This window comes from Odocoileus virginianus, chromosome 3 (assembly GCF_023699985.2).
Source record: "Odocoileus virginianus isolate 20LAN1187 ecotype Illinois chromosome 3, Ovbor_1.2, whole genome shotgun sequence".
NCBI lineage: Eukaryota > Metazoa > Chordata > Mammalia > Artiodactyla > Cervidae > Odocoileus > Odocoileus virginianus.
Window position 1 is genome coordinate 4,751,985 of NC_069676.1, and position 13,164 is coordinate 4,765,148.

Below are 13,164 nucleotides of genomic sequence, written 5' to 3' on the forward strand. Positions count from 1 at the left end.
CGCTGGGGCCCGGTGCCGCTCACCGCCATGGACCGTCGTCTGCTCACCTGGGCTCTGGTGCTGCTGGGCCCGGCCCTTGCGATCGCCCTCAGTCCTGCAGCCGCGCAGGAGGCGCCTGAGAAACTGTGTGGCCACCACTTCGTGCGCGCGCTCGTGCGGCTGTGCGGCGGCCCGCGCTGGTCTTCCGAGGACGGGCGACCTGTGGCTGGCGGTGACCGTGAGTAGGGGTGGGCGAGGACTGTGCGCTGGGGTCTCCGGGGTGGGGTAGGGGTTCAGGTGTCTGCAGACGGATTTGCGTGCATGTTCTGGCTTCCTGCTCTGGCGTGTGCAAGTCTGCGGGGAGGAACCCCTGCCTGGCAAGGGAATCAGTGCGAAGCCAGGTAGAATCTTAACAAATGCAAGGTCAGATCCGATCCTATCTTTATTTACAACTTCAACATTTTGCTCTTCAGGAATTTTTGCGTTAATTTTACTAGTAAAATATTCAGTTATAATAGGAGTGCTCTTGACTGTGGAGTGTTTCTGGCGCCCCCTTAAACTGCTTGCTCTGGGTCAGCGCCTAGCTCTCCTCACGGTAGACCCGGCCCTGGGGCACAGGGTATTATGCACGACATCAGTCACAGGTGTCCTATGTGCCTGAGTCTGTGTGACTGGGTGCAGATGGGTGTGCCGAGATGCACGTGGTGGGGGCGGGGAACTGGGAGGGGCTACGAGAGCAAGTGGCTGTGTCCAGTGTGTACATGCACGCGTCACATGCCACCCTTACTGTCTTCTGCTCTGGGAAGCCTCTATGCCTTCTTACCGTAGGTGGCACGTGGGAGTGTGCACAGCTGGGGACTTGAGTGTGGGCGTGGGTTGAGAGTGTACACGTCTGGATGGGGTGATTCAGTCTGGGCCTGGTATAGAGTAGGCACTTAATAAAGGCTTACTATTTGTGTGCATGATGCATGTCTGGCTGCCATGGGGGCAGTGTGGGTGGGGTCCTCTCCGGTTCCTCCCTCTATGCTAAATTCCTCCCTGTTCCCAGGTGAGCTCCTACGGTGGCTGGAAGGACAACATCTCCTCCATGGGCTGATGGCCAGTGGGGACCCTGTGCTGGTTCTGGCCCCACAGCCCCTGCCCCAGGCTTCTCGCCATCACCACCACCGCCGGGCAACTGCCGTCAACCCTGCCCGCCACTGCTGTCTCAGTGGCTGCACCCGGCAAGACCTGCTGACCCTCTGTCCCCACTGAATCCTCTTGGAGCGTGGCCTTGGGGGAGCCTGAGACCCACAGGGGTCCAGTCTGGTGAACTCCTGATGCCATACAGCACCATGAAGCCCCACATCTAGGGGGATGTTGTTGATTACCTCCTAGGACAAGGTGCTCACCACCTCACCCAGGCCCCCTGTCCTCTGGGGGACCAACTAGGGAGAACACCAGACCCCAAATCTGGCTTGCAGGGTCCTTGGTTTCGCAGAGACGCCAGACACTCTTCTCAAATGTTCTCACCTCAGAGGAGCCCCAGGTGCCCCGCTCCCTGCCTTTAACACCCTTCTTGTTGTCGCCTCAATAGTAAATAAATAAGATGCCTGCAGAATCTGAAGCAATGTTGCATTTTCTCACAAGAAAAAGGGACAAGCCAAGGTCAGCCCTCATTTGGGGTTTTTCCCTGATAGCTGCAGACACACCAACACTTCTAGAAACATAATAACAATTGGAGAGTCATCACAATACACAGTGGGGAAACTGAGGCCAAGGGGGCTGGCTGTTTGCCTAGTTCAGACAGGGAGGGAGCAGCCAAGTTTTTCGAATCCAGGTCTCTGTCATGTCTCAAGCCTTAAACTCATGTGGACACAATACATGAATGTGTGAATGAGTCACAGTGGATTTTTTTTTTTTGACGATGCTGCATGGCACGTGGGACCTTAACTCCCCGACTAGGGATTGAAACTGTGCCCCCTGCAGTAGAAGCATGGAGTCTTAGGCACTGGACTACCAGGGGAGTCCCCTCATGGTGGATAGATTTTTAAAAAAACATTTTGGGGTGAAGTTGCTTTACAATGTTGTATTAGTTTCTGTACAGCAAAGTAACTCAGCTCTATGTATATCCCCTCTTTTTTGGATTTCCTTCCCACTGAGATAACCACAGAGCTCCCTGTGCCATACAGTAGGTTCTTGTTAGTTATCTATTTTATACATAAGTGTATGTATATGTCGATCCCAATTTCCCAACTCATCCTGCCCTCACTTCCCTCTTTGGTACCCATTCATTTGTTCTCTACATTGTGTCTCTGTTCCTGTTTTGCGGATAAGTTCATCTGCATCATTTTTCTAGATCCCACATGTAAACAATATTATACAACATTTTTCTCTTTCTGATTTACCTAACTCTGTATGACAATCTTTAGGTCCATCCACATCTCTGCAAATCACACAGTTTCATTACTTTGTATGGCTAAGTAATATTTCATTGTATATATGTAGCACATCTTCTTTATCCATTCTTCTGTTGATGATATTTAGGTTGCTTCCATGTCCTGACTATTGTAAACAGTTCTACAATGAACACTGGGGTGCATGTATCTTTTTATGGTTTTTTTCCATGTGTCACAGTGGGTACTTATTGGTCCAACCCTCACCATTCTTTTCACTTGCATCCTCCCTTAATCCCGAGATAGAAATTATATGATTTGACCCTCTTGGGAAAAAAAAATGGTATTTGACTATGTGATCTGTTCACATGTATATTCGTTTCCTAAGACTGCTGTAACGGCCACAGATTGGGTGGCTTAAAATAGTAGAAACATAGCCTCCCAGTTCTGGAGGCCAGAAATCAAGGTGTTGGCAAGGTTGGTTCTTTCTGAAAGGCCCTCAGGAAGATTCTGTCCCCTGCCTCTCTCAATTTTTTGGTGGCTACTGGCCATCTTTTTTTTTTTTGGCTGCACCGGGCCTCAGCTGCAGCATGTGAACTCTTAGTTGCAGCGTGTGGGATCTAGTTCCCTGACCAGGGGTCGAACCCAGGCACCCTGCATTGGGAGCTTGAAGTCTTAGCCACTGGGCCATCAGGGAAGTCATCCCCAGCTCCTGGCAATCCTTGCCTTGTCAGTGCATCTCTCCAAGCTCTGCCCCCGTCTTCACATCATCCTTCTTTCCCGTGTCACTCTGGGTTTTCAATTCGGTCTCTTATAAAAACACTCTCGTTGGATTCAGAGTTCACCCTAAGCCCACATGATCTTGATTTCGGACATGCGCAGCGCTCAACAGCAGCTTGCAGCAAGCAGCAGCAAGGTGTAACTGGAAGCAAGGTCTTAGTTTCCCAGACTGGGAGTCCTAACCGCTGGGCCACAGGAGCCAGCAGTTAGGGCTAGAATCCCTAGTCCTTGCCTGCCTAGTCAAGAACGAGTTCAGGCGAGGAGGCAGAAGGTATAGAGTAAAGTAAGAAGTTTGTTGAAAAGTACATGTGAAAAGGCACACAGGTAAACTCAGAGAGAGTTGCACTTTCGGGAAGTTTAAATCCTTTATAAGGAGGAAGCTCTTAGGGTCTTTGTCTTCACTCAGGCCAGTCGTCTTGCTTTGTCCCTCCCCTGGTTATTTGTCTCAGGACCCTCCTCTGGGATGCACATGCACCTCTTAGCCAGATGGATCTCCAAGTGAAGGCTTCTGGGAGGAGCAAGATTCATTACAACTTGGAATTATCCTCTGACTTTTGACCCAAACCCATGTTTGCTCAAACCCATGTCCATTGAGTCGGTGATGCCATCCAACCATCTCATCCTCTGTCGTCCCCTTCTCCTGCCTTCAATCTTTCCCAGCATCACAGTCTTTTCCAATGAGTTGGCCCTTCGCATTGATAGCTTATGGTGAATGATGTCAGATTTGTGATCTCTGAAGAAGAAGATTTAGCTTTGGGACCAGGGGCCAGGTTTGATCACTCCAGAGCTTCTGTGTAGCAGAGTTTTATTAAAGTGAAAAAGGAAACAGAGAAAGCTTCTGACATAGACATCAGAAGGGGGATGAAGAGTGCTCCGTTCCCTAGTCTTAGCAAGGGAATTATATACTTTTTAATTAGTTATTACAATAAATCAAAAGAATGCCTTAAGGTTGTGAAGATCTTACTAGACCCACTCCTGTAATATACATTTTAAGATAACAGGATTAGTCAGAAGGTTTTCAGGAAAGAGAAACAGGTCCTCAAGCAGGATACATTATTGTTATAAAATCCTTACTAAGGAATATAGAAAAAAAAGTTTGTCCTTTCCTCCTCCAGAATTCCAGACCCCCTTTTCCTCCTCGGGGACCCCGTACTTCTTATCCACCTGCCTAGGAACTGGCTCTCTTAGCATCAGGTGCCAAAGTATCAGAGCTTCTGTTTCAGCATCAGTCCTTCCAGTGAATATTCACGGTTGATTTCTTTTAGGATTGACTGGTTTGATCTCCTCGCAGTCCAAGGGACTCTCTAGTGTTCTTCAGCACCACAGTTCAAAGGCATCAATTCTTCGGCATCAAGTCTTTTTTACTGTCCAGTTCTCACATCTGTACATGACTACTGGGCAAACAACAGCCTTGACTATTCATACTTTGGTAGGCAAAGTAATATCTCTGCTTTTTAATACACTGTCTAGGTAAAGCTCCACATTCAGAAAACTAAGATCATGGCATCTGGTCTCATCACTTCATGGGAAATAGATGGGGAAACAGTGGAAACAGTGGCAGACTTTATTTTTGGGGGGGCTCTAAAATCACTGCAGATGGTGATTGCAGCAATAAAATTAGAAGATGCTTACTCCTTGGCAGGAAAGTTATGACCAACCTAGATAGCATATTAAAAAGCAGAGACATTACTTTGCCAACAAAGGTCCATCTAGTCAAGGCTATGGTTTTTCCATTGGTCATGTATGGATGTGAGAGTTGAACTGTGAAGAAAGCTATGCACCGAAGATTGATGCTTTTGAACTGTGGTGTTGGAGAAGACTCTTGAGAGTCCCTTGGACTACAAGGAGATCCAACCAGTCCATCCTAAAGATCAGTCCTGGGTGTTCATTGGAAGGACTGATGCTGAAGCTGAAACTCCAATACTTTGGCCACCTCATGTGAAGAGTTGACTCATTGAAAAAGACCCTGATGCTTGGAGGGATTGGGGGCAGGAGGAGAATGGAACGACAGAGGACGAGATGGCTGGATGGCATCACTGACTCAATGGACTTGAGTTTGGGTAAACTTCGGGACTTGGTGGTGGACAGGGAGGCCTGGCGTGCTGCGATTCATGGGGTTGCAAAGAGTCGGACACGACTGAGCGACTGAACTTGTTGTAGCCACGCATTCTGGGAAACAAACTCACTCAGAAGGACAATGCAGATAGTGAAGTGCAGTTTATTACACCGGTGGGCCCAAGGCAGTCTCCTTTTAGCCAAGGACCAGCATTTGTGAAAATCTTTTATTCCCCATGTGCACGTGTCCAATCCCACCACCCCAAATTCCTTGAGACTTACATGAACTAAGGAAGGGTAAATACAATCCCAATAACCCCATCACTCATGTGCCATATGCTCAGACAGTTAAACAATTAGCCAATAATCAATAAGCACGAGGTTACACTCTGACAGGTACAGAAAAATTTATGGCCTGTCTGGAGAAAGCGGTGATTAGTGTGGGTGATTAGTGTGTGTGTTCTCTTAGGTGATGAGTAACCTGGATATGATCTTCAAGATTCCCCTGTCCAGAGGGGGTCTTATCCTTCTGTTATCGTTTCCATAGACACTAAACGCAGAGTTCAGAGTCCATTGGAGAGGTGGCCGAGCATGGACAGTATGAACAGGCCTGAGATGGAGTCCAGGCCCTATGAATTCCTTCTTCGTTCCCCTCCTTGATGCTCCTAGTTTCCGTAACGAGCATCATTTATTGCGATATATTGTACCTTAACCCTCCGGCCACCCACATGAGAGAACGCTATCAACCTCTGGGTTACAAAATTCATAAGGCATTGTAAGAAGCAGGGCACACAAAGCAGTATAATTAGAACGATTATGACAACAGTGACAATAGTTTTCCACCAGTCTCCCTTTACCCAGGATAGGACCGAAGTCCAAAAGGGAATATTTTCATCAGACATGGCTTTCACTTGATTTTGCATATCCTCCAAGGCAACAGATACATTTCCAGACAGGTCAGGGATGTATACACAACATTCGGCTTTAATTATGGCACAAGTCCCTCCCTGGGCTGCTGTGAGTATGTCTAATGCCATCCTATTTTGAATTACTGCCTTCCTCATCTGAATTTGTTCTTCGTTCAAGGCTTGAATGCTTTTGAACTGTCTAAGAGGGCCTGTTTAGTGAAATTAGTTAAGGCCTCTACCTTAACCATGATATCCGTTGTCCCTATAGAGGATACAAACAAGGCAGCAAGATAGTCATACCATTGGAACACGGATCGTGTCCATCTTGCATGCAGATAGGGCAGGTTTACTGGAGGCTGGTGTAGGCTAGGCTTAATACTGCCATGGGCGAAAGCAAATCCTAGTTTGCAACGCCCTACCCAGCCAACTGGTAACCATGGCCATAAGTTAAGCGCACAGAGCCACTGGGTCCCGTTGGGGGCTACCCAACGGATCCCAGGATTATATTTCCAGTTGGAACCAGGCCACTGAACAGACCGATTGGGGTGATAGGTAACTTCAAAGATTTGTTTACATTGTTCAGAGGACAAAAAACCCATATATTTTAATTCTTTTGGGTCTAGGGGGTGGTCTCCAAATCCAACTTTGTGTTCTTTTTGTTCCCAGCAAATAGTAGAGGGAGTAATCAACTGTCCTTTCTCAGGAGTCATCCAGAAATATTCATCCCAGACCTGGTAGTATTGCTCAAGGTACCGGGAGGCCTGTCCCTCTTTTGTAAGGGAGCCCCTCTCCTTTTTATTTTTCATATATGAGGTATAAGCCCTTGTTACCTCCATAAGACTAGTGTTCATGTTAAATGTAACCCTATGTCCCCGGCCCACTGATGGATTTTTCTTACACCAGGAGAGCAAAGAAAGGTTATGATTGGCGAGAGAAAGGAAAGTTCTTTTCTGCTGTTCCAAGAAGAAGCGCGGTGGTATAAAGTCCCCATAACGGAGTGGTGATACCCACCAAGGGAGTCCGTCCATTCCTGACAGGGGCATAGCCCCGCATATCCAACAGTTGGAGGAGCTGTGGAAGTCCGCGTTAAGCATGTGCCCGTGAGATGAAGACGTTGTCCTGTGCAGGAACAGTGGTCAGGTTCAGAATTGCGTTGGTGAGGCTGAGTAGTAGGAATCATTTACCCAGCTCCATACTAGAGAGGGTCGTCCAGGACCTCGTTTTCTTCTTCCTCTTCAGAATGATCCTGGTTTTCCGTGGGTCAGTGGGGTCCTTCTGGGTGGTCCACTCGGCGTCTTCTGAGTCAGCGTGGTACGCCTTCTTCGCTCTGGTGTGATGGATCCAAGGGGCAATGCCTGCAACGTTAACTGCGGCAGGGGTGGTTAAAACAACAGTATATGGACTTTTCCATCGGGGGGCTAGTGAGTCATGTTTTCAGTCTTTCACCCATACCTGGTCCCCTGGCATAGACTCATGCATTCGCTCCCCCAAGGGGAACGGTATTCTTTCTTGCACAAACCTAGTTACTTGATTAATTACCTTGCCTAGTTCCATCTGCTGTGATATCCCGTCTCCTCTTACCTGAAGTGTATCAGTTGCTACTTGTCTTATTATGGGAGGAGGCCTCCCATATACAATTTCGTAGGGAGAATAGCCGTGAGACCGTGGGGGTCATCCTGAGTTTGAGCAAGGCCATGGGAAGTAAATCCACCCAGGAACAGTCAGTCTCTATAATCCACTTAGAAAGCATCTCCTTTAGTGTCTGGTTAGTTCATTCCACCATTCCAGAGCTCTAAGGCCGGTAGGCAGTGTGTAACTTCCATTTTATATTCATGGCCTTCCTTACTTGTTGTATCAGATCCAATATGAAGGCTGGGCCGTTATCTGCTCCTATGCTGGTGGGGAATCCAAATCGAGGGGCTATCTCCCTAAGCAGGCTCTGAGCCACTTCTGATGCTCTTTCAGTTCAGTTGGGGAAGGCCTCCACCCATACCGAGAATGTACATACCAAGACGAACGGGTAACGAAAATGGCGATATGGCTTCATCTCAGCGAAGTCCACTTCCAGATGTTCGAAGGGAAGGGTACCTTTTAGTTGGATACCTGGGAGTTTTGGTATGCACCCTGGAGCGGTGTTAATCTGAGAGCAGGTGTTGCAATTTTGGGATTCCGTTCTACATAGAGAAGAGAGGCGAGGAACCAGAAAATACCTTCAGATCAATTCCTCCAATTTGTCAAGTCCTAGGTGAGTCATACGATGAGCTTGGCTCACCAGAGAGGGGGCCACCTCTTCAGGCACTAGTAGCTTACCACCTGGTAGCTCCCACCATCCTTTCTCTGTTTGGGGGGCTCCCTCCGTTTCAGCTAGCTGGTTTTGTATGTCGGGAAGTCTAGGGCCAGCTTGGGTAGCTCAGGTAGGACAAATGTTCTCATGGGGATTTCCCCGGATTCCTTTCTGCCCTTGGCTGCTTTTTTTTTCCTTTCTGTCTGGCGGTCTCATCAGCCAGGCTATTTCCTCGAGCCTGTGGGGTGTCTTCCTTCTGGTGCCCACGGCAGTGCATGACTGCTACCTCCGTGGGGCTCCAGACAGCATCTAGCAGAGTCAGGATCTCCTCCTTACTCTTAATGTCCTTTCCATTGGCCATTAGAAGGCCTCTGTCCCAGTATAAGGCCCCTTGTATGTGGAGTGCAGCGAAAGCATACCGGGAGCCGGTGTAGATGTTCACTTTCTTACGCTTTGACAATTGCAGCGCCCGGACTAAGGCCCATAACTCAGCTCATTGGGCTGACCAGTGCTGTGGCAAGGGGCCGGCCTCGATAACAGTCCTCTCTGTAACTACAGCATAGCCTGACAGTCGCTGTCCTAGCTTCGTCAGGCTGGTGCCATCAGTATACAGAGTCCAGCCAGGATTTGAAATTGGCCTGTCTCGGAGGTCTGGACGGCTAGCATAGACCTCCTTTAAGACTTCCTTGCAATCGTGGGTAGGTCCACCTTCTCCCGTTGGGAGAAGCGTTGCCGGGTTTAAACCCTGGCAAGGCTCGATACAGAGGTTGGGGTTTTCACATAGCAGTCCCTGGTATTGAATAATCCAGGAATTTGACAGCCATCTGTGGGGGTCTCCTTGAAGGAGGGTGTTGACTTCATGTGGGACCTTTACGATCAGGTCCTGGCCAAAAGTCAGCGTTGTGGCTTCACGTACCAGTAAGGCGACTGCGGCCACTGCCCGCAGACAGCTAGGCCACCGGTGGCAACATTATCAAGTCGCTTTGAAAGATAAGATATTGGCCTGCCCCACGTTCCCAAGGTTTGAGTCAAAACCCCCATGGCTGTTTTATCTTTCTCAGTCACATATAGGGTGAATGGTTTGGTGAGGTCTGGCAATCCCAAGGCGGGGGCGGAGGTGGTTGCTAGTCTTAGCTCCTCAAAGGCTTTCTGCTGTTTCTCAGTCCAGTTTACTGGATTCTCTTCAGGCCCCATCAGGAGCTCAAATAGAGGCTGGGCTATATGAGAATGCCTTGGAATCCAAATCCTGCAGAATCCCGTGGCCCCTGGGAACTCCCTGACTTGCCGCCGAGTCTTAGGCATGGGGAGCCTCAGAATTACTTCTTTTCTAGATTGGTCTAGCAACCTTGTGTCTTCCTTTAAGACAAACCCCAAATACCTTACCTCCTCCTTGCAGATTTGTGCTTTTTTCCTTGACACTCGGTATTCTGCCTCTGCCAGCAATTGGAGGAGCGCTTGGGTCCCTTCCCAGCATTCTTCCCAGGTCTCAGCAGCCAGCAATAGGTCGTCCACATATTGCAGGAGCCAACATCCATAACTTTCAGACTGGAAAACTACCAGGTCCGAGGCCAAGGCTACTCCAAAGATGGTTGGTGCGTTTTTTTTTTTTTTTTTTTAAATTTTTATTTTTTTTGGTTGGTTGGTGCGTTTTTGAATCCTTGCAGGAGGCGGGTCCAGGTGAGCCACTGCTTATTGCCTCCAATGGGGTCCTCCCATTCAAAGGCAAAGATGGGTTGTGACGCAGGTGCTAGGCGTATACAGAAAAAGGCATCTTTGAGGTCCAAGCAAGTATAGATCCTTGTCTTAGGTGGGAGAAAGCTAAGCAAGGTATAAGGGTTTGGGACAGTCAGGTGCAGTTACAGTGGCCTGATTGACCAGAGATCCTGTACGGGCCCATAGTCTTGTCCTCCTTCCTTCTTTACCGGCAAGATTGGTGTGTTCCAGACTGATTGACATTCCACCAGGATGCCTACCTGCTTTAGCCTATTGATGAGGCAGAATCCCGACCTGGGCTTCTATGGGTATTGGGTATTGATGCTTTCTCACCGGGGTGGCGCCTGGTTTGAGTTCTATTAATGTAGGGGCTTGGTGTCTAGCTAGCCCAGGGGGGTTATCTTCAGCCCAGACCTCAGGGAACAGCTGAGTTAGCCTTCTCTCCAACTCTGTTGCCTTGTCTTGTCTATCTCCAGGAGGCTCACGTAACCTCCATTCGTCTTGAGGGGGCACAGAGAGGGCGAGTAAGTAGGTTGTTGTGCCCACCCGAAATGTGGGCCTCTCTTCAGGAGAGGAAGTCACTTGTGCTCCCAGCTTGGAGAGTAAGCCTCTCCCTGCTAGGGGTACTGGGCACTCAGGGATATAGAGGAACTCATGAGTCACTTGGTGACCCCCCATCTGACATTTCCTGGTTTGGCAAAACAACTTAACCATTTCTTCTCCTGAAACCCCAGTTACAGCGGCGGTCCTTTTAGACAGTGGCATCACAGGCTTAGTTACCACAGACAATTCTGCTCTGGTGTCCGCCATAAAGTCAATATCTTGGTCCCCAGTTTTTAAAGTTACCATGGGCTCTCGGGGACTTGATGTCTTTGAACCCCGGCATCCCTATTTAGTCTCTATATTAGTGAGTTCTGCAACTGGGAGGGATTTATTCTCCCTTCTTCCTTCTGGGCACTCAATCTTCCAATGATCGAATCCACGGCATCGGGCGCATTGATTTGGCTGTAATGGAGCCCGAGGCCTCCATTGGGACTGGTCGGAGGGCTGTCCTGACCTTGAAGCTGGGGGGCTTCTTTCCTTTGGCGGTGGAAAAGTCTTTGGAAGACTCTCCAAGCGCAGCCGCCAGCATTGCAAACCTCTCGTCTGTTCCCCTCTCCTCGTCTTTATACCTTTTCTTGTGTTTTTTTTCTATTTCCGTGTCCCTATTCCGGAACACCTTATCTGCTACTTCTTTTTTTTTTTTTTCTTATCTGCTATTTCAATCAGATGAGCACTAGAAGTGGATAGAACTCCCTCAGTCTTTTGAAGCTTTTGTTTTATGTCAGGAAATGTTTGCAAGATAAATGCCGAATTGATAACAATCTGGGAGCCCGTAGCTTCTAGATCTATGGGTGTATAGAGTCTGTAGGCCTCAAAAAATCTCTCATAAAATTCAGAAGGTGACTCGTTCTCCTTCTGAACTATTCTGGCCGGTTTTGACATGTCCAGTGGCCTCGGGGCTCCCCTTTTAAGTCCTTGTATAATCGCTGTCCGGTATCTGTCTAATTGGATTTTTCCCTCCTCTGTATTGTAGTCCCAATTAGGTCTGTTGGTAGGGAAATCTTGCTGTATCCCCCTCTCTGGGTTAGCAGTGCCCTCAGGAACCATCTCCTGTAACCATTTCCTCGCCTCAGTGTTGATCCTATATCTCTCTTCTGTACTGAAGAGGGATGCTAGTAATTGCATTGTATCGTCCCAGGTTGGTCGATGGGTGCAGAAAATAGTCTCTATTAGTCTAGTCAGGCTGTGGGGTCCACCAAGTAAGAGGGAGTGTGTTTTTGCCAGTTCAGTATATTGTTTGATGAAAAGGGCTGATAGTAAATAGGCTACAGGAGTTTGGTGATAATTACCATCTTCCCCTATCATTGGAGGTTGCCGGACTTCTCTAAGAGGCATCTGCAAGGGTATTCTTTTCTCTGGCTCTTTGGCAGAGCGGAGCCTTTGTTTAATTCCAGTGGTTCCTCCTGCTTGTCCCGGAGTACTTACCGGGAGTGGAGGTTAGAGTTTAGGGAATGTAGTGGCAGCATCCTGGGTGGTAGAGGCCGGGGGGAGGGGGGGCGGCTCATTGTCCCTCCAGTTGAGGCTTACCCGTCTCGGGTTGGTTCCTCCAGTTGGGCCTCCAGTGGCCGCGGTGATACTAGCTGGCGGGATCATCATCCAATACTGCGGTGGGGGAAGTTCATCTCCTTCAGGGTCCTGTAAAATTTCCTCCTCATCCTTGGTTACCTTTTGGGCCATCAAGATTTTTCCTCCCCCACCATGGGCGAAAAAACGGGCCCATCTTGGGGGGGTCTTGGGCTAGTCCCAGCCAAGAGTCTATGCACAGAAACCGGTTGGGGTGTCCGGACTTTCCCGTAACTATAGCGTAGACTGCCTTTATGAGATTTAAGTCCGTAGTTCCCTCTGGCGGCCAGCCAACACCCATTGAAGGCCATTCGACTTCACAAAGGGTGAGGAGCCGGCTGGGTGTCATTTTCCTCCTGTAGTCTCCATCAAATCCTTTCTTAAAATTCTTAATCATATTCTCCAATACAGTGGCCTTAGTTTTAGATTCGCTTCCTCCCATTTTCTTACCTCTGGATTCCCACGTCCCAGGGCCTTCCCGAGAAGCCAGTCTACCTGTTTCCACTGGCAGGGGAGATGATGGGTCACACAGCAGATGGTACCTCCTGGGGGAGGGCAGAATACGAGCGCGCAGAATTCGATATTCTCTTTCTAAACCCTGTGGTGACCACTGGGCACGTTTCCTAAGACGGCGTGGACACACCTCCTGACTGGTTTTCTTAAACCCTAAGTTCCCTTTCTTCATCCCTTGCATGGCCATCGACCTGAGTGCCGAGCAGCTATTGTCACCAACCTAAACCAGTTTCCTAGGCGGCTCCCTCTGGTCCCTCCCAGGGGGGTGATCAGGCCCCCTCTTCCACCCTATTGGGTGGGCTCCTCCTCACCTGAGCGCTCAGTTCCCCTGCTGCCGTTCACTACCTGCCAAAACGAAGAGACTGGGTGTTGAAAGGCTGAATTCTTCCAG

The 13,164-nt window shown here is 49.0% G+C and overlaps 1 protein-coding gene across 1 annotated transcript; it reads left to right on the top strand.

Annotated features, from left to right (window-relative positions):
* Positions 1–1,579, top strand: INSL3 (insulin like 3). Its single transcript, XM_020898812.2, has 2 exons — positions 1–217; positions 1,028–1,579. Exons 1-2 carry the CDS (start codon positions 28–30, stop codon positions 1,231–1,233), a joined length of 396 nt encoding a protein of 131 aa, XP_020754471.1. The 5' UTR covers positions 1–27; the 3' UTR covers positions 1,234–1,579.
* The last annotated feature ends 11,585 nt before the right edge of the window (positions 1,580–13,164 follow it).